The sequence below is a fragment of the Mustelus asterias genome, chromosome 16 (assembly GCF_964213995.1).
Source record: "Mustelus asterias chromosome 16, sMusAst1.hap1.1, whole genome shotgun sequence".
Taxonomy (NCBI): domain Eukaryota; kingdom Metazoa; phylum Chordata; class Chondrichthyes; order Carcharhiniformes; family Triakidae; genus Mustelus; species Mustelus asterias.
Genome location: NC_135816.1, coordinates 61,939,484 through 61,962,000, shown reverse-complemented (window position 1 = coordinate 61,962,000; position 22,517 = coordinate 61,939,484). Strand labels below are relative to the sequence as shown.

Sequence of the window (22,517 nt, the reverse complement as noted above, 5' to 3'; positions counted from 1 at the left end):
TTGAAGGAAAAACATTTATGGCTGACAATGCTATCTACTAAGTGATTTTCAAAGTAAATGCCTTTTTATTTGTAGTTATTTAATTGGAAATTTGAGTCCAAAATGACTCGTGCATTAAGTTTCTTCATGTCAATGTCACTTTGTAATACATCTACTAAATAGGAAACTCAAAATTTGTATGCAATATTTATTTCTGTAGATAATTAAAAATACAAGTTAGAACCAGATATTTTGCTACTAATTACTAAAGGAACACCTTTTTCTTTTCAGCTGAATATTTTCCCTAGTAGTTATTGATTCTTTGCTGAAATATGATTGCATGTTGGATGGTGCCCTCGAGATCTTGTCCAGATGAACTTTATCTATTTTGTGCACGTAGTGGGACAGGAGAAATGTCATAGTCGTTCTGATCTTGTTTGTTCCCATGCTTTCCTAACTTGGTTCTTGGGCTAAATATATAATTATCTTGGATGATACGGGCTATTTTAGTGCAGAATATAAATTCATCTTGAGGCTTTGTACAGTTTGGTATGGCTTTTCAATTAATTAAACTCAATGAGCCATTGGGAAGTTCCTAAAATTTTTTATTATATTGTGTGTGCATGTGCTGAAATGTATGTTATGCACACATCAGGACCGATGCAAGTTTCAAACAATCAGCCGGTTATACTGCAGGAGCAAAAGGTACTGATTGGTTGGCAAGTTGATTCTGATTAATCGCGTTGTTGCCATGGAGAGAGCAACAGGGAACTATAGGATGGATCCCCATATAATTCCAGAGCGGCATGAGGCTTGAACTGTCTTCCTTTTGTAGAGTGCAGGCCCCTGCATATGAATGTATGTCACCTCTAGCACATGCAATTGAACCACCTTACACGTTTGACTGATGTATCTTAAATTATTTGGTAGTGTAGCTATTAGCTGCCTAATCGTGGAATCACATCTAACAGACGTTTTGTGTTTTGCAATCCCTAGCTGTTTGAGTGCATTCTTTACTCTGCCTATTATGAACTACGAAAAGAATGTGCTACTTGATCGATCAGCTAGTCATTGGGATAAATGGCCTATGTACCTGATATTGCGCTAGCACTGAATTTCATGCACATCTTTGCTCAGTTGTGTGGTAGGCAGAATTATGCAGCAACTACATGAGTGGTGTTTTCCACTGACGGGATGCTGAAATCGGTCCAAAAAGATGTCATGAAAACATGGATGCACCTCAGATCCAAGCATTGGCACATATTGGACTATATTATTGTACAAAGCGTAATCTCAATGGTGTGTGTGTTACTCACTGCATCCAATTTGCAGAATGCTGGTTAGGCCATCAGCCTGTCCTTAAAGATAATGCCTAAAGTGCTAAGAAACACGAGCATACAGGAAGGTTGGCTTGACTGTCCTAAAGGACTCGCCTGAAGGACAGAAACTAGACCAGAAATTAGCTGTAGAGCTTGCTGGTATCCCAGAAAATAACATATCCAAGATTTTTGGAAAAGGTTTATGTCACTCATTGCTTGGCATCTGATGTCTTTGGATTTATCAGATGGAAGTACCATAATTGGTTTGACAAAAGTGGAGTCAGTGGCATTCCAATCGTATATGGAGGAGCTTGTGTGGTTTGAAAACTCTCAAGCCTCATTTACTTTATTTACCAGGGCATTGTGCCTATGATTACAAGGTGCTTCCATAACTCATACAAATGGAAGGGAAGAAGTCCATCTGTGACAGTTGTCGTAGTATTTCACTTCACTACTTCTCTCCACAGCAGGAAAAATTCTTGCATGGCTTACTGTTAACAAGATTGTTAATTGTTATTGTCACTCATCTTAGAGATTTGGTGCACCCGTAATCTCAGTGTGGCTTTTGTGTTGAATGTAGAACAGTCAATATGATCTTTGCAGCGTGTCACATTCAAGAAAAATTCTGCCAACATAAAGTGTCCATTGAGCTGACCAAGGCCTTCAACACAGTAAACCGAGGCCAATGGAAGGTGCTATACAAATATGGGTACCCTGAGAAGATCACTGAGGCCATTCACAATGGCACAAGCAAGGCTGCTTAATATGAACAGTTCTGTTTGACATCTAAGAAACAATGGAGTACTATTATACTACTGGGGATATTCTATATGACTCCAGCTAGAGGGAATGACATGGAAGAATACTTTTGCAAGGAAATTAGAGATGTACAAAAACAATATAGGAGTTAAAATGGTGGACTAGTGTATAGCTCACCATGAACCTATGTCCCCTCATGACTGACCCTTCAACTAAGGGGAACAACTGCTCCTTATCCACTCTAACGCTTTTAGAACTTGATAATGTAGGCCACCTGAACTGGGAGATTTGTTGGATTTTAGTTGCTTAAAATTCTCCAGTACTTACTAATCTTGATTACCTTATTTTTTAATTCCTATTGGCTTACAGCTTAACCTAGTATGTAACTTGTGTCTTACACTGTGAAGACTAAACAAATATTTTGTGTGTTTGACTCTGCCATTTCCTCATTACTTGAGTTAATTTCTTCTATTTCTGCCACAGATGGACCATCGTTTACTTTAGCTAGTCTCTTTTTTGTACACTTGTAAAATCTCCAGTTTTATGTTCCTGTCTCGTTTATTCTCATTCTGTTTTTTCCTTCTTAATCAACTTTTGGTGGCTTTGTGCTGCTTTCTAAAACACTGCTAATCCTCATTCTTTGCAACAGTATAAGCCTCTTCTTTTAATCTAATTCTATCACTAATTTCTTCAGGAAGCTACATTAAATCTTTCTTTTGAGTCTTTCTTTCAATTGAATGGATTTTTGAAGATCTTGAATCGTTTACTTAATTGTTTCCACTTTTTAAAAATATTGCCAAACTTTTACTCTATTTAAGGGGAGGCAATAACCTGGTGATATTATTGCTAGACAATTCATCCAGAAACTCAGCTAATGTTCTGGTGACCTGGGTTCGACTCCCGCCATGGTGGAATTTGAATTCAATAAAATAGATCTGGAATAACCATGTCCATGAAACCATTGTTGATTGTCGGGAAAATCCATCTGATTCACTAATGTCCTTTCGTGAAGGAAATCTGGCACCCTAACCTGGTCTGGCCTACATGCGACTCCAGAGCCACAGCAATGTGGTTGACTCTCTGAAATTATCTAGCAAGCCACTCACTATCACCCCTCAAGGCTAACCGGGGATGGCCAGCAAGTGCTGGCCAGCCAGCAATGCCATGTCCCATGAATAAATTTTTAAAAATTAACATTACTTAGCTATCCACTCATATTAATTGGCTTTGTTTAACTTCTAAGATCTTGTGATTGGAGTATGTTATTTTAAAACTTGATATGAAATTCAGTTGTAAGATGATCACTATTTCCCAGTGGATTTTTTACAGTGAGATTACTAATTAATCCTACCTCTTTGCACAATGCTAGATCTAAAATACTGTGGTTCTAGTTATTTTAGGAAACCTATCACAAAAGCATTATACAAATTCAGCTTTCGGATCACTTGCCGATTTGATTGGTCCAGTCTATATGAAGATTAAATTGCCCCACAATATGACATTGCCTTTGTTACAAGCACCAATAATTACTTTTATTTCAGAAAAAGGAGAGATGTGGGATATTTACTCTTTTCCTACCTCCCAATGTGACCGCAACAAGATGCATTTTAATGAAGGATTGTTTTAACTCCTTCAGTGCTGTGACTCTGACAAACAGACACAATATAGACTTTCTCAGAGGTTTAACCAAGAAGGAATAAATGTTCATTTTATCAATATCCAAAATGTAACTGCTACAACACTCACACACAAGACGCATGCAGAAGCAAAGGTGATTACTAAAAAAGGGCAGCATGCACTGATGTATTTAGAAGAGTCAATTAACTCCCTTTTCCATTTTAATTACCCATTTTGTTCCACAGTCACTTCTGAATGAGGATGTTGGCTTTTGGTATTTTTAGCACGAGAGGGCATAGATTTAAAGTAACTAGCAAAAGAGCTATGAGGAAAAGCTTTCACACACGTGTTTAAGGTTTAGAATGCATTGCCTGAGACTGTGATGGAGACTGATTCAATTGAGTTATTCAAAAAGGAATTGAACTGTTCTCTGGAGAGAGAACGTGTAGGGTTAGGTTGAGAAGGTGAGTGAATGGCATTATGCGAATTGCTCGTTAAGAGCTGGTGTAGACACAAATTGGCCGAATGGTGTCCTGTGTGGGAACAATTCTGAAGAATCCAAGAAATGGCTATTACTTTAGTTCATCAAGATGGAGTTTGGAGACACTCAAGGCCTGAGAATTCTCTTCTAGTTCACAGAAGAAAAATGGAAATTGGAAGTTTCTGATGAAGAACTCTCAACGATTTACTCCCAAGAAACATGTTTCTGGCTTTTCCAGTTGAAGTTGTGGTTGGGTCCCTATAGTGAAAAATATTATCTTGCAGGTAAATTTAATTAGCCCCACTCATCTAGTTATGGCAACTTCCAGGCAGAGTTCTTGCTGGGTGAGATGATTTTCCTCTGAAATCTCCTTTAGCCCACGTTGACTGCTCCATTAACAAGCCAGTTTCTGTCATGTGACCATAGCATTGCTATTTTATTGCCCACACAATGGGGGGTAAATGTTGGCTAGTTGCACCTTATGCTAAGATAGTTTCCTTCACACCAGTCTTGGTGTCTGTAAATTGAAATGCCACAAATTTTGGGCAGCTATTGTATCTTAGTATCAGTAAACATGTAGACACTAGTAATTGTTGACTCTAGAATAGATTCTGTTGTATTCTGATATCCCTTCAATGGAATGGCCTCAAAAGGTTGCTTTTATTTTATTGATGGAGATGCTCCCATACATGAGTTGATCCCTGTCTCAACGGAAAAAGGTCACCAAGCTGCCCTGCCCTCTTAAAAGTAAAAATGTCCATCTTTCTCAAGTTGACAGATTTATGTCATAGGCTTAACACTTGTTTAATGTTATGTACAGTGGTGACCTAATAATTATCCCCACTAGTGTTTTCCGATCCTTGCTATTCCCAATTTCCATCAATATTGATTGTACTTCCTGATTTGAGCCAAAAGCCATCTTAATAGAGTCATGTGCATTGACTGCATTTCTGGTGTGAATCATTATATTTTTATTCTTTTATGGTATCTGGGTGCCGTTGGCTGGGCCAATATTTATTGTCCACCCCTCATTTGCTTTGGGAAGTGGATGGTCAGCTGTCTTCTTGAACCATTACATGTGGTGTATGTACACCCATAATACTTGTAGAAAGGGAGTTCTAAGATTCTGACCCAACAAAGATGAAGGAAAGGTGGTATAGTCCCAAGTCTAGATAGTGGTTTGGAGGGGAACTTGCAAGTGGTGGTGTTCCTATGCATCTGCTGCCCATGTCTTTTTAAGCAGTAGACATCACAAGTTTGGAAGGTGTTGGACAAGCTTATATTGAATCTGCCTGGATCTTAATCTTTTTACGGATTTATTTTTGTTTTCAACTTATTAAGAAATAAATTGTTTGTCATCAGTGTGCTCTTTTAAACTGTCTAGATTTAATCTAAATTCCCCGCCAGTGTTCAATTGTTTACTATTCGTAGTTTTTTTTACTGGTAATTCTTTGCTTTAAAGTTATCTTGACTTGTTGAAAGATATTTTTTGTAATATAGGGCTGCATGTTTTCATAACACAGGATAATTGACATTTAGTCACTTTGCTTGCACTGTATTGGCTCTTTGAAAGAGCTACCCAATTGATCCCACTCCTCTTGCCGTGCAGCCCTGCATTTTCCTTTCTGTTCAGTTTCCTTTTGAAATCTGGCAAGTTGGGTGTTATGGGCATTGGCAAACTGCTCAAAAGAGCAGTGCAGCAAGTTTCCAATGAATGAGTATGGATATATATTTGCTTTCAAAAGCTATTCTTTATGCTAAAGATCACTAGGTTTGAGTGGGTAAATTTTAGAAAAGCTGTTGGTTGAGTTAAAAGAATGAATCAGCACTGATTGTACTGACAAAGATGATAGTTTATACTATCCGGTGGTTTTACACAATCTAACTCCAATGAACATGACACCTCACAATCTGGACTTGGGAAAGGAGCTGTTATGTTGCTTCAGAACTTGAAATCTAAGCAAGCACTTTGTCATGAACGAGATTGGTAGAGAGAAAGCAGTTTTCTTCGATATATCTGAAATAATGAAAAATTTTAAGGAAATAATGTTGAATACGTTGAACTCATTGCATATAAATCTGTCTTTTTAATTCAACAGTTCCTAAAGGCAAGACTCTTGACAACATTTATACTTGTATTCCTGGGAGTGTTTTTATAGTTTTATGTAGCATTTTTCAGAGCGAGAAATTTTGAATGTGCTAGCCTTTGGTGAAAGAGCAACTAGAAACCCTATATTAAAGACGTACTGTTGCAATTAAGATATTGATTTGACCGCACATATGTTCCGGGTAGTCTACAATAAAGATTTTGTGATGTCATTCATGACTTCTGGATTTTTCAAAGCATTTCAATGAAATACTTTAAAATATGCATTTGGTAGTATAGAGTTTGAATATTGCTGATAAGAGAGGCATGTTGCCAAATCCTTTTGTCTTGCTTCAGCAACTTCTCAGCATAAAAGGTACTTTTAATTGTCAAGACTTTTAATGTAGAGAAATGTGGTAGCAATTCGCACACAGCAATGGTCTTCAGCAGCAGTGAAATATGTAACTAGGATAACTGGTTTTTGGTGGTCTTCAGGAATAATAACCAAGGGACCTGTGTGTCCCTACTTTAAATAGTAGCATAGGACCTTTTATATCCAGTCATATGGGTTTAGCTTCTTAAAGATAGCACTTCCAGCAATTCAGCAGTAACTTGGTATTGGACTGAAATGTCAGTTTCAGTGGAGTGAGATTTGAATGCATAACCTCCACCTCAAAGATATGAATGTTATCATAGAGCCAAGGCTGATGCCTTTTTTAAAAAAAATTAACGTAACATTTTAAAAAGAAAATATTGATGCAAATGTATGTGCCTACCTTAAAACATCTGACGTGTATCTGGCATAACAGTTTTCTGGAGGGTTTGCCGCAGATTGATCTAAGGTTTGCCTTGAGAAAATCATCATGAGATTACATCCATTTAAGGGGCATATTTCTACTCAATTTATTCTTGATTCTGTTTCCATACCTAGAGACATATGAGGTAGACGAAGCACGTGCATCTGTTTCGATTTCTAGGTTTTCCTGATACAGGTCTCAGCCCGTCACCAGAGGCTATAACTTGAGAGCCGCCACTCCACTTCAAGCATGACTGACCAGAAGACACTCCCATGCTTACTGTCTACCATAAGAGTATTGGAAGGATTCCAGGGTGACTTTTGAATTCTTGCTCCCTGTACATGAATCACAAAACATTGGCATACAGGTGCTGCAGATAATTAGGAAGACAAATGGAATGTTCGCCTTTATTGCAAAGCGGATGGAGCATAGGATTGGTGAGATCATACCTTGAGTCCTGAGTATAGCTTTGGTCCCCTTACTTGCATTGGAAGCCATTCAAAGAAGGTGGAATAGGCTGATTTCTGGGATGAAGGTATTGCCTTATGAGGAAAGGTTGGGCCTTTGGAATTCTGTCCCAGAGAGGCTTGAAAGTTGGGTCGTAGCCCATCTTGGCTTCCAATATAATTATATTTTGTTCTACAATGGAAGTAGAGAGTTATGAGGCAGGCAGGAAAGTAGAGTTAAGGCCACAATCAAATCAGCCATGATCTTGTTGAATGGCGCAGTAGGCTTGAAGGGCCAAGTGACCTACTCCTATTCTCATGATCTTGTGAAGTCTTCTCGATAACCTTTTCAAGGCTTGGTAGTTATTGTTTTATGTGCATTGACATCTTTAACAAGTTTTTATTTTTGACTGTTCTATAACCAGTTACTTTTTCTTTTCTATTAGGTTGACTCTAGAGCAAGATGGATCATGCCTGTGAATATGAATTGACGGTGGGCGGTGGTTTGCCTTTTGCTAATCCACAACAGTTTTCAAATTCGTTGAGTTTCAATGTTTCTGAGAGAAATGATGCAGGCTGCAGGCCAGGACAGAGTATTTGTGAACAAGACTGCTGTAATCTGCAGGACAGAAGTGCTGTTCAGTTGTCCACTGATTCCCAGGGTGGTGCACAGCCTGCATTTAATGGACATGTTTCAGCACCATCCTATATCCCATTGCGCAGACTTCAAGATCTGGCTTCTATGATTCCTACTCGGTTTTCTGAGTCTCCAGAGTCAAAACAGTGGTCTGAATCCCCTGAGGGCTCCCCGAACCAGGATTGTTGTGCAATTGATGAAGGCAGACACACTTCTCCAGTATCTGATTCTACGCAAAATGGTTCTCCAGAGTTAAAGTTAAAGATAACTAAGATGGTTATGAATGGAAAGATGATGTTTGAATCATCAATCTGCAGTGAGGTGGAAACAGAGGATGTAAAGGATTCTGAAGAGCACTCTCCAATCATCAAAGAGGTAGAAATGCCAGTTTCTCACAGAACAAAAAGAATGAGAAAGAAAAGTATTAAATACAGTCCTTCACATGAATCTGAACAGAAAGTGGACAACACAATGGCATTTTATCCCCCAACTCCAATGGAAGGAAGAAAGAACGTGAGTGTCATTTATACACAGAACTGAAGTTTGACTGGATGAAATTCTAATATGTTTAATATGGGGAGCATTGCATATATATTTAGAGGCTATTTTAGCAAACTAAATCAGATATTGCTTAATGTATGACATTAACTGCTTTTACTGTGCTGTGGCATTAAAAAGCTGGACTGCTGCATGGCAATTCATGTAACATTAGAATTGCGTAGAAAGGTGGTACGGAGTTGGAGCTCCTGGTGTGAATATGATTGAGATCTTTCCTGGGAGTTGTAGTTTTTTTTCCAGGACAAGGCAAATCATTTCATTGAAGTCTTTGGTCTTCGTAGCATGAATTATAGAATGCCAACCATGCAGAAGGAGGCCATTCGGCGCATCGAGTCTGCACCGATACTTGATCGTACTCAGGCCCTATCCCTGCTAATCTCTTTAACCTATTGCATTCTGTGGCACTGAGGGTTAATTTAGCATGTCCAACCAACCTAACCTGCACACCTTTTGGACTGTGGAGGAAACCGGAGCACCTAGAGGAAATCCACACAGACATAGGGAGAATGTGCAAGTTCCACACAGACAGTGACCTAAGTCGGGAATCGAACTCGGGTTCCTAGAGCTGTGAGGCAGCAGTGCTAACCACTGTGCCACCATTCCACCCCAATTTTAAACCGGAGCACCTGGAGGAAACCCACGCAGACACGGGGAGAACGCACAACTCCACACAGTCAGTGACCCTGGTCTCTGGCGCTGTGAGACAGCAATGCTACCACTGTGCCATCGTGCTTTCACTTCCACTTGTTGAACAACCATATCCTGGGTATACTGTGATAATCGATTATAGAGGTTTACAGCATGGAAACAGGCCCTTTGGCCCAACTTATCCATGCTGCCCTTTTGTTTTAACCCGTAAGCTAGTCCCAATTGCCCGCGTTAGGCCCATATCCCTCCTGTACCCATCTTACCCATGTACCTGTCTAAACGCTTTTTAAAAGACAAAATTGTACCTGGCTCCTCTTCTACCTCTGGCAGCTTATTCCAGGCACTCGCCATCCTCTTGTGTGGAAAAAATTGCCCCTCTGGACCCTTTTGTATCTCTCCCCTTTCACCTTAAACCTATGCCCTCTAGTTGTAGACTCCCCTACCTTTGGGAAAAGATATTGGCTATCTAGTTGATCTATGCCCCTTATTATTTTATAGACCTCTGTAAGATCACCCCTAAGCCTCCTATGCTCCAGAGAAAAAAGTCCCAGTCTATCCAGCCTCTCCTTATAACTCAAACCATCAAGTCCCGGTAGCATCCTTGTAAATCTTTTCTGCACTTATTCTAGTTCAATAATAGGGTGACCAGAACTGTACACAGTATTCCAAGTGTAGCCTTACCACTGTCTTGTACAACTTCAAGACGTCCCAAGTCCTGTATTCGATGTTCTGACCAATGAAACCAAGCATGCCGAATGCCTTCTTCACCACTCTGTCCACCTGTGACTCCACTTTCAAGGAGCTATGAACCTGTACCCCTAGATCTCTTGGTTCTATAACAAAGAGATCTAGGTCTTGTTCTAGATCCTGCTCTATATTTATTTCATGCTTTTAACATAATTAGATGTCCCAAGGCACTTCAGTACCATAAAACAAAATGTCACACCAAGCCACATAAGATATTGGATCAGATATCCAAAAGCTTGGTCAAAGAGAAGTATCTTGAAAGGAGGAAAGCAAAGAGGAGGGGATGTGTAGGTATAGAATTCCAGAGTTTAGGATATGGGCAGGTGAAGTTGTGACTAGTAGTGGAATGATTAAAATTGATATGCTCAAGAGATCAGCATTAGCAAAGCACATGTAGGGATACAGGGCTGGAGGAGATTGCAGAGTTAGGGTGGGAAAGGTTTGAAAAGATGAGAACTTTTAGATCCAGGCATTGCTTGACTGGGATCCAGTGTAATCAGTGAGAACAGGGTGATGGGTGAATGGAAAATGGTAGGAGTGAAGAAACTGGCAGCAGAGGTTTGGATGACCTCATGTTTACACAGGATAAAATGTTATGGACCAGTCAATAATGCATGAGAATTGTCAAGTCTAGAGGTAATAAAGGCTTGAATAAAGAGTTTTTTTAACAGCAGATGAATTGAGACAAGTGAGGTTGGGCAATGTAATGGAAAACAAGGGCTGTGGTAATGGTGCATCTGTGAGGTCTGAAGCCCAACTATGGTTCCATTGTGACACCAATGTTGTGAACAGAGTGGGAAGCATGGTGGCTCAGTGGTTAGCATTGTTGCCTCAGTGCCAGGAACCCAGGTTCAATTACAGTCTCTGGTGACTGGGTGGATTCTTGCACATGCTCCCTGTGTCTGCATGGGTTTTCCTTCCACAGTTAAAAGATATGCAGGTTAGGTTGATTGGCCATGCTAAATTGACCGAGTGACCCAAGGTGTGTCGGTTAGGGGGATTAGCGGGGTAAATATCTGAGGTTTCGGGGATTGGGTCTGGGTAGGATGCTCTGTTGGAGAGTCAATGCGGACTTGATGGGCCGAATGGCCTCCTTCTGCACTGTAGGGATTCTATGATTTCAAATTGTTGCTTGGGAGAGAGATGGAATTTAGAACTGTGACCAAAAACAATGGCTTGAGTCTTCCCAATATTTAGTTGGAAGAAAATCTCTGCTTATCCAGTACTGGATGTCAAATAAGCAATCAGATAACTTAGCAACAGTGGAGGAGTTGAGAGGTGGTGCTGACTCAGAACTGGGTCTTGTGTGTGAAAACTAGTGCTGTGCTTTTAGATGAAGCTGCCGAAGAGTATACCATATGGATGAGAAATAGGAGAGGTCCAAAGATAGATTCTGGCCGACACCAGAGATAATTGTGTGGGAGCAGGGTGAGATGCCATTGCAAGTGAAATTGTGTATATGATTAGATAAGAATGGAACCAGGTGAGCACCCCCAAGGTGGACATCAGAGGAGAGATAGGGTGGCATGGTGGAGCAATGGTTAGCACTGCTGCCTCACAGCTCCAGGAATCCAGGCCTCGGGTCACTGTCTGTGTGGAGTTCGCATGTTCTCCCCATGTCTGCATGTGTTTTCTCCGGGTGCTCCGGTTTAGTCCCACAGTCCAAAGATGTGTGAGTTAAGTTGATTGGCCATGTTAAATTGTCCCTTGGTGTCAGGGGGAATTATCAGGGTAAATGCATGGGGTTACGGGGGATTGTTGTCAGTGCAGACTTGATGGGCCAAATAACCACCACTTGCACTGCAGCGGTTCTATAATTGAGAGGGGTTCAAGATGGAAGTTAAAAAGAATGAGGGGGAACGTTTGCCAGTATCTCAGTCTCTCTCGCATACTTGTCATCATGATAATCGGACCACACAGCTTCTTGTCAGGAAGAATTAGTAGCGGGTCACATGACCAATTTTCATTCACTTTATTTTTATCTTGAATTAAAGAGAGTTTAAAACATTGTCATATAACATTTAGCAGTTATATTGGGAAAGCTGTCATTGCGCCTCAGCCACGTTTCTGATGAGGCCCCGATGTCAACATAATCATCCATTACATGTTCATGAATGTCAAGGGAAAGAAGTGGCTGGAGAGATAATAGAGGTATTGGTTATAATCTTCCAACATTTTCTTTGATTCTGGAAAAGTCCCAGCGATTGGAAAATAGTAAATTCAAGAAAAGAGGGAAACAAAGAACTGTCTTGTGGAAATTGCTAGAATCCCTTTATTAAGGAGGTTATAACAGGATACAACATAGCTTGTGAAAAGGAAATCATGTTTAACTAATTAATTTACTGGAGTTTTTTGAGGAAGTACATGCAACACTGATAAAGGAGAACCTGTAGATATGGTGTACTTGGATTTCCAAAAGGCATTTGATAAGCTGCCACACAAAAGATTGTTACACAAAATAAGAGCTTGTGGTATAGGGGGATATGTATTGTATGGATAGAGGATTGGTTTACTAACAAGAAATATAGTATGGATAAATAGCTCATTTTCACGTTGACAAGCTGTAACTAGTGGAGTGCCAGATGGATCTCTGTTGGATCTCAAATATTTACAATCTACATAAATGACTGGAATGATAGCTAAATTTGCCGATGACACCAAGGTGGGTAGGAAAGTACATTGTAGTACCTTGCCTTCTCTTGGCAAAAGGATATAAATAGGTTACCAAAAGAGAAAATGCTGGAAAATCTCAGCAGGTCTGGCAGCATCTGCAAGGAGAGAAAAGAACTGACGTTTCGAATCCAGATGACCCTTTGTCAAAGCTTTGACAAAGCTGACAGATGCTGCCAGACCTGCTGAGATTTTCCAGCATTTTCTCTTTTGGTTTCAGATTCCAGCATCTGCAGTAATTTACTTTAATAAAAAGGTTAAATGAGTTGGCAAAAAATTGGCAGATAGGGTATCGTGGGAAAATGTGAACTGGTCCACTTTTGGAGCAGGAATAGAAAAATGCTATATTATTTGAATAGCGAAAAGTTGCAGAACTCTGTTAGAGGGATATGGGTGTCCTGGTCTGTGAATCTCAGTTCTTATGCCAGTACAGCAAGCAACCAGGAAGGCAAATGGAATGTTGGTATTCATTGCAAAGAGAATAAAATATAAAAATAGAGAAGTTTTTCAATGCAGCTTATGTCAAAAAGGATGTAACTGTATTAGAGGCAACTCAGAAGGTTCACTTGACTCGTTCCTCGGATGAAAGGGCTATCTTATAAAAAAGGGTAAACGCATTTGGTCTACTCATTGGAAAATGAGAAATGATTTTGAAATATAGGATCCTGAGGGGAGTTGGTAGGGTGGATATTGGGAGGATGTTTCATCTTGAGAGGGAAACGACCACTGGGAGACACAGTTTAAAAAAACAATGCAGCAAGTGGCCATTTACAGGCTCAGCAGGAGGTGAAAGTCTCAGTCACAGCTGTGTTGGGATGAGGCGAAGGACAGTAAACTAATCAAAATGAATATAAATCTTGCAAATGAGAGACAGAAGTTGGACCTTGCTGTGTAGTCCAGACCAGAAATATCATTGAGAAAAGTTCAAAAATTTGTAATTAAAACAGAAAATACTGGAAACATTTAACAGATAAGCCATCATCTGTAGAAAGAGAAAGAGTTGACCTTTCGGATCGATGACCTTTCATCCGAACTAATTACTCCAGGAATTTAAAGCCAAGTTTGTGAAGATCTGGAAAATTTAGATCCATATTTTTCCAGATCTTTTCCATAGATGAAAGGAGCAGCATATTATATACAAGTTTATTTCGGTGTAGCCCAGCAGATAAATGTGATTTTGATCTCCAGAGTAGTCCAGGAATTTGAAGCCACTGTTGGAATCGGGGAATTTAAAAACAGAGGAATGATTTGGGGGCAGAGTTGGCCATGAATAAGCTAGGAATTTGCTAGGGAGTCGACTGCCCAGAGCCATCTTGAAATAAGATAGAAAAGTTGTAATTAACTGGGTTCAAGCAGTTAGGTGTGAAAGTTTGACATTCTAACAATTATAAATTTTGACCAAAGAAAGTTAAAATGAAAGATTTTTTTGTGTGTCGGGATAGTTTTCCACATTAAAGATTTTATATATATATGCAATTGCCTTTGTCAGTTACTTCATCATACCAATGTAATTGACTACGTATAACTTTATCAGAGTAGGTTATTTTAAAACTTAATTCAGTTGTAACGTGATCACTATTTCCTTTTGCAATGAGATTGCAAATTGAGGCAGGATTAATTAGTAATGCTAGATCTAAAACAGCTTTATCTCTAGTTGGTTCCACAGTGTATTGTTCCAGGAAACGAAGGTGATCAGACAACCTATGCCAATTTGATTGGTCCAATCTACATGAATTTTAAAGTACCCCATAATTATTACATTGCCTTTGTTACAAGCTCTAATAATTTTTGTTTTGGACAGGGGAGAAATATGGATAATTGCTCCCTTCTCTCACCTCTCGAGTGACTGCAACAAGATATATTTTAGAGGATAAAAGCAAAATACTGCAGATGTATTTTAGAGGAATGTTTTAACCCTTTGTGCTGTGACTAATGAGCAGACACATGACAGGCTTTCTCATAGGTTTAAATAAGAATAAGAGTTTAACTTAAAATGTAACCATCACTCCCACTCCTCATTCACAAGCAGAAAAAGATGATTGCTACTAAAAAAGAGTCAGCATGCATTGATATCTTTAGAAGAGTCAGTTAACTCCCTGTTCCATTTTAATTACCCATTTTGTTGCACAGCCACTATCAAATAAGGATCTTTGTTTTTGGGGGTTTTGGCCCGAGAGGACAAGGATTTAAAATAATTGTCAAAAATTTTTTTCATTCAGTTGATTAAGGTCTGGAATGCACTTTTGATGATGGAGGCAGGTTCAATCAAAGCATTCAAAAGGGAATTATTAGCTGAAAAGAGAATATGCTGGGCTATGTTGAGAAGTTAGGGGAATGGCACTAAGCAAATTGCTTATTCGGATAGCTGGTGCAGTCACAAATGGGCTGAATGGTGTCCTTCAGTACTGTACTGTAACAATTCTGTCAGCACTGAGTTGCTTTAATCACCCCTCCAACTGCTGACACTGTGGACTCTGCCAGCGGATCAGATGTCACCACTCCTCTTATGCATCTCCCTCCAGAATGTCCATTCATTTGTGAACAAGATTACATCGGAACAATGCAATTTGAAGCAGGAGTAGGCCATTCGGCCCTATGAGGCAATTTTCTTTTTTTTAAAAGTTGCTGATCCCTGGCTAAGATAGTCAAACTTTCTTTCCTTCTCTTTCCTACATTAAACAAAAAGTTAATTAGGTCACTGTAATAAGAATAATACCACAATTTCAAATTTTCCCACATGCTCCCATTTGCCAACTTTTTGTCCATTTACTTAGCCATTCAATACCTCTTTTTGTAAAGTATTTGTATCCCTTGTGTAACTTGCCTTTTCACCTATTTTTGTGTCTGCAAATTTGGCTTCCTCCAAGTAATTAATATATATTGTAAACAGTTGCAGTTCCAGCACTGATTCCTGTGGAACCCCATTGGTTACAGGTCACCAAGCTGAAAAAGAACCCCTTTCCTGCCCATTAGCCAATTCTCTATCCATGCCAATATACTACTTCCAGTACCATCTGCTCTTCAAATGGCTTAACCTTTTGTGAGGTACCTTGTCAAACGTCTTCTGGATGTCCAAATACAACACATCTCCTGGTTCCCCTCTATCCATTCTGGTTGAGACTTCAAAAAACTCTTAAGTTAGTCAGTGACAATTTGTCTTTCATGAATCTGCTTGATTACATTATGACTTTCCTCTATTACTACTTGCAACCCTTTTCCAGTAATAAATTCATCCACCGCATTTAACTATTGTCTACTCCTCTTACCTCTTGGTCGAGCAAGATTTTTCCTTTTGAAGCCAAGCTGAACTTGTTAGTATATTGGTTTCTATACATTCTTCAATTCTCCCATTTTACTGGGAATTCCATCATCTTTCCAGCCACCAATGTTAAGCTGACTAGTCTAGATTTTTCTAGGCATGTTTAGTCTGCCTTTTTAAAAATAGATTTAGGTATTAAAAGAATGAAGTGGAATACGTGCCCATTTATTGGGGTTCATTGTGATATTTTTTTTCATCTGCCTAAAAATTAATTGAGGAATCCTCAAGAAACTTTCAAATAAAAATGTGCCATTTTTTCTAATCTTTTTTAGGGCGAAAACAATTCCAATTTTCACACTGGGCATGATATTTAATTACAAGAAATTGCAACAGAGAGCAGATTTCTGCTGGTATTGATGTTCCACATGAGCCTCCTCCCACTCTGCACCATTTATCATATGCTAAAACCTTTATTCCTTTTTTCTTTATGTACTTAACTCGCTTTCCTTTGAAAATACACGCTATTTATCTCAGCTATTATATGGTAGCAAAGTTCACATTCTAACCACTCACTGGGCAAAAATACTTCTCCATAATTTGGTATGGTGGAGCATAGAATGAGGCCATGTGACCCATTATGCATGTGCTGCCTTTTTGGTAGAGCAATTCATTAAGCTTTTACTCCCTTGCTCTTCCCTTATAGTCCTACAAAGTTTCCTCCAAGCATTTACAAAATTTCCTTTTGCAAGTTGGTATCAATTAGCTTCTATCATCCCTTCTAGGGCAGCATGGTGGCACAATAGTTAGCGCTGTTGTCTCACAGCACCAGGGACCGGGTTCAATTCCCGGTTTGGGTCACTGTGGAGTCTGCACGTTCTCCCCGTGTCTGCATGGGTTTTCTCTGGGAGCTCCAGTTTCCTCCCACAGTCTGAAAGACGTGCTGATTAGGTGAATTGGCCATGCTAAATTCTTCCTCGGTGTACCCGAACAGGCAATGGGGAATGGCAACTAGGGGATTTTCATAGTAACTTCATTGCAGCGTTAATGTAAGCCTCTTTGTGACACTAATAAATAAAACTTAAAACTTGAACATAAACTTAACTTCAGGCATCACATCTATTTATATTTTGGATTTCTAGCATTCACACTATTTTACTTTTGTTTCACTACAATTTCTGGGTCATTACTTAAGTTTAAGGCGTGTAAAAGAAGAGGTGGTGATATGAGAAAAATTAAAAGGATAATTTGGGGGAAAAGCTGCACTTAATCATACTTTTTACAAAGAAAAGGACAGCACAGGAACAGGCCCTTGGGCCCTCTCAGCCTGTGCTGATCATGATGCCCTAAGTAAATTTAAAGAAAACCTGCCCTCACTCGGTCCATATCCCTTTATTCCCTCCCTATCCATATACCCATCCAGATGCCTCTTAAATTTTGCTAATGTGCCTACTTCCACCACCTCTGGCAGTGCATTTCAGGCACTAACCACTCTATGAAAACCTTCCCCCACACGTAGAATCATAGAATCCCTACAGTACAATAGGAGGTCATTCGGCCCATCGAGTCTGCACCGACCACAATCCCACCCAGGCCCTATTCCAGCAATCCCACCCAGGCCCTATTCCAGCAATCCCATGCATTTACCCTGTTAATCCCCCTCACACTTGGGCCAATTTAGCATGGCCAATCAACCTAACCCACACAGCTTTGCACTGTGGGAGGAAACCGGAGCGAACCCACGCAGACACAGGTAGAATGTGCAAACTCCACACAGACAGTGACCCAAGCTGGGAATCGAACCAGGTCCCCGGCGCTGTGAGGCAGCAGTGCTAACCACTGTGCTGCCCTGTGTCGGTGTGGACAAAGAACATCTCTCTCAAATTTTCCCCTCTCACCGTGAATCTGTGCCTCCTTGCAATTGACACTTCCACCCTGAGAAAAAGCCTATGACTATCCATCCTGTCTATGCCTCTCAAATTTTGTAGACCTCTATCAGGTCTCCCTCAGCCTCCACCTTTCCAGTGTAAACAGTTCTCCCCATAGCCAACGCCCTCGATACCAGGAAACATCCTGGAGAACTTTCTTTGCACTCTCTCCAAAGCTTCCACATCCTTCTGGTAGTGTGGTGACAGAACTGTACACAATGCACCAAATACAGCCTCACCAAGGTTTTATATAGCTGCGACATGATTTCCCAGCTCCTGCACTCAATATTCCGGATGATGAAGGCAAGCATGCTATATGCCTCCTTGGCCACCTGCGTTGCCACTTTTAGGGAACAGTGGACCTGCATGCCCAGATCCCTTTGTATGTTAATGTTCCTAAGGGTTCTGCCATTTACAGTATCATTCACATCTAAATTTGATCTTCCAAAATGCATTACCTTTGCATTTGTCCGGATTAAACACCATCTGCCATTTCTGTGCCCAAGTCTCCAGTCTATCTATACCCTGTTGTATCCTCTGACAATCCCTGGCACTATCAGCAACTCTGCCAATCTTCGTGTTATCTGCAAACTCACTAATCAGACCACCCATATTTTCCTCCAGATCATTTATATATACTACAAACAACAGAGGTCCCAGCACTGATCCCTGCGGAACACCACTAGCTACAGATCTCCATTCTGAAAAACACCTTTCCATTGCTACTTTGTCTTCTATAACCAAGCCAGTTCTGTATCCATCTAGCCAGCCCACCCCGAATCCCATTTCATTTTAGTTTTTGTACCAGTCTGCCATGTGGAAGCTTGCCAAATGCCTTACTAAAGTCCATATAAACTATATCCATAGCCCTCATCAATTACCTTTTGTCACCTCTTCAAACAGCTCAATCAAGTTGGTGAGACATAACCTTCCCTATACAAAACCATGCTGCCTGTCACTAACTAGTCCATTTTCTTCCAAATGTGCGCATATTCTATCCCTTAGTATCTTCTCCAAAAGCTTCCTCACCACAGATGTCAGGCTCACCAGTCTATAATTTCCTGGATTATCGCTGCTTCCTTCCTTAAACAAGGGAACGACATTGGCTATTCTCCAGTCCTCTGGAACCTTGCCTGTGGTCATAGAGGACGTGAAGATATCTGTTAAGGCCCCAGCTATTTCCTCCCTTGCCTCCTGCAGTAACCTGGGCTAAATCCCATCTGGCCCTGGGGACTTGTCTACCCTAATGCAATTTAGGATACCCAACACTTCCTCCTTCGATATATTGACATTCTGTAGAGCGTTCACACCTATTCCTGACCTCAACCTCTGTCAAGTCCTTCTCCTTGGTGAATACTGATACAAAGTACTCATTAAGGATTTCACCCACTTCCTGTGGCTCCACACATAACTTCCCTCCATTGTCCTTGAGTGGGCTTACTCTTTCTCTTGCTCCTAATTTATGTATAAAAAAACCTGGGGATTCTCTTTGACCCTGTTTGCCAAAGACATTTCATGGCCCCTTTTAGCCATCCTAATTCTCCGTTTAAGTTCCTTCCTCTTTTCTCCATACTACTAAAGGCCTTTTTCAATTTTTAGTTCCTGGACCTACTGTATGCTTCCTTTTGACTAAGCTTACAATTTCTCTTGTCATCCATGGTTCCTGAATCCTGCCATTTTTATTCATATCTACAGTGACTTTTTCCAATGGCTTGCAGAATATAAATATATATGCCACAGGTGCCAAGGTAAAAGTAATTAAAACGCTACAGGAAATCTTGGGTCAAATTCAGAAATGTTCTGGAAAACCTCTATTGTCACTGAAGTCTTGTCAAGAGTTAAATTGTGGGAGCTTGGGTTTAAATCTAAATAAATAAATTTTGGCTTGTTCAAGTAGTCCAGAAGGTTCAATAAAGTTTGTGAAGCCTTTATGGCAAATAACTCGAATAAAAGTAAAGCTTTATAATTAGGTTGAAATTCAAAGGCAACAGAAAAAGCTGGTAACAATAGAACCAAACTTGGTAAACAGTTAAACTTTGGAGGGCTGGGATGGTTCACTTGAGAAACATTCTCAGGAGAGTAAAGCAACATTTGAACCATCCAACCCAATTGGAATGGAGAAAAGAGAGAGACTGGAAAATAAAAAATGTGATTTTGTTTATTTAATATGTAGAGATATACCACGTATATTTCCGGTATGCAGAGACCAGTAGTGATAAGTCAATTAAAAGTTGCAACCTTGTGGCAGGAAACGAGCAACTGCAGCATAATATGTAAATAAGATTCCATTTTTGTATTATATCATTGACATAAGTGTAAAATAACCTTAGTGAGCAGAGTATGCATACCATGTAACATTTTTGATAGATAGGTCAATTCTCTGTCTGAATTGAGGCCAAGTGTAATCTTCAGGTGAAATGTGCTGAGAGATAGTTGGGCAAGGCTGTGTAGACGTTTCGTTTTTGAAGTAGTGCATTCTGAGTTTACTTTCACAATACTTATCTACATGACTTTTTTGAGTGTGGCATAAAGCAATGAATATTGAAGATGACTAATTAAAAAAAACTCGCATAGTGCCTTTGACTTCAACATCCCAAAGTGCTTTGCAGCTAATGAAGTATTTTTGAAGGGTAGTCATTGTTGTAAAGTAGGAAAAACTGCAGCTAATTTGCAAACAGCAAGCTCTCTCAAACTGTCAATATGATATGATCAGGAAATACTTTTTTGTGATGCCAATTGAGGGATAAATATTGGTCAGAACACTAGACATAACCCTCCTGTTGTTCCAAATGGAAGAGAGGACTTTGCTAAAGAGTCAAAAACTAAAAATAGATTGGTACAATATACAGATCTCAAACATTAGAAACATAAAGGAAGGCTGGAAGTTCTTCTGGAATGCAGCATTTTCATAAGTGCTAATTGATATTTGTCAGTTCTGGCATTCAAAAGCTAACTGGTTAATGTAAAATGACATGAGGAGATAAGAAATTTGGATACTGTAAAATCAACCCCTGAAAAATGACTAAAATCACTGCAGTTGTAATGCTAACCAGTCCATATTATGCTTTGGATAGCTGTTGGAGACAGACTTGAATCCTGATTCCAGAGTTGCACTGAAACTATGCCTCGTCTGTACACCTGAAATAACCTTGTGTAGAGACTTGACAGTGATATAATCTGTAAATTGATTAGTGGGAGACGTTCAGAAAAGAATTCCATGTGATGCAGAGCAACTTTATTCCCCTAAAGGACAAGAGTCATGGACATATAGAGAGACGAGATGACAAACTAAGAAAAAAATTCTTAAAAGCAATAACTAATACAGATCCTGGCAAGTTAGAAAGATACAAAGAGCCAAGGGCGACAGGACAAATACTACTAAGAGCTACAAAAAAGATTAAAGGCGGAAAACATTTTTACAAAATATATCAAAATTAACATTGAGAACTTTTATAAATGCATTGGAAACAGATGAATATTGGCCCCTGTATGTTGTTGTCAGTGAAAATAAGAAAATGGTGGACATGTTGAACAATTTGTTAGTGTTTACAGTAAAGTAGAGGTCAACATGGCAAACATCCAAAGGCAACATATTGAATCTAGACCAGAGACTCCAAATTAATGTAATCAAGGTAACATTAATGGAGCAGATGGTTTCTATTCCAGAGTTATCTTCCAAATATTATTGTATGGAAATAGTTGCTTTTAGATTGGAGATTTTTGCTCATCACTCATCTATTCAGGAAGGTGAGAGAGGAACACCAGGGAATTACAGATCAGAAGAGAACATCTAGGAAGATGGGACTTGGGCGCAGGAGTAAGTCTTCAAGCCTGCTCTGCCATTCAGTACAACTGTGGTTGATTTGGTTGTGTCCCAACTCCACTTTGATGGGAAATTAGTGTGTATAATTAAAGATAGGGTGACTGTGTGCCTTAAAATTTCAGCTGATCTAAGAGGAGTGGATTCTTAAAGGGTGGGTCATGCCGTACACATTTGAATGCTATGAAAAGGTAACTAAAATAATGGAAGGGGAATGTCTATGGATGTTAATTCATATGGACTTCAAAAGGCATTTGTCAAACTTTCTTGCGACTGTTGATTATTGTTGAAGCTAATGAAATTAAAGGCAAATTATTGACTGGGTTAGAACATTGCCACCTTCCATTCAGCCAGTTTATGTATGGCAAGCTCCCATAAGCAACAATGAAATAAATGAACAAATCTGTGCATTTGTTAGCTGAGGGATAACTATTGCTTAAAGCACTGGGGAAACTATTCTGCCCTTTGAATTGTGCCATTAGTATTTTGTGATACAACAGACAGGATTTTGCTTTAATGTCTGATCTGACTTTATAGTAATGTCTCAAGACTGCAGTGGAGAGTCAGTCTGGGACTATGTGCGCAAGTCTCTGAGGGGTTTGAGTCTGAATTGAGAGTGTTACTACTGAGCCACACCTGACATTTGTTACAATTCAAACTGCTTCTACCATCTTTTAGGTAGTGCATCACAAATTGTGTTTGTGGTGTTAAGGATCAGATCAGGAACTCCAAGGTATGCCTCGTCTGTACACCTGAAACAGCAAAAAGT

The 22,517-nt window shown here is 39.7% G+C and overlaps 1 protein-coding gene across 3 annotated transcripts in view; it reads left to right on the top strand.

The window, feature by feature from the left end:
- The window catches only part of LOC144505206 (uncharacterized), a 168,914-nt gene that overhangs the window by 12,958 nt on the left and 133,439 nt on the right, over window positions 1-22,517 (top strand). For all 3 annotated transcript variants that reach the window (XR_013499794.1, XR_013499795.1, XM_078231185.1), the window contains one exon: window positions 7,931-8,634. Coding sequence is in view for 1 of the 3 variants with exons in the window: in XM_078231185.1 (XP_078087311.1) it covers window positions 7,948-8,634 (687 nt within the window). In the remaining 2 variants the exon portion in view is untranslated. The remainder of the gene's footprint in view (window positions 1-7,930; window positions 8,635-22,517) is intronic.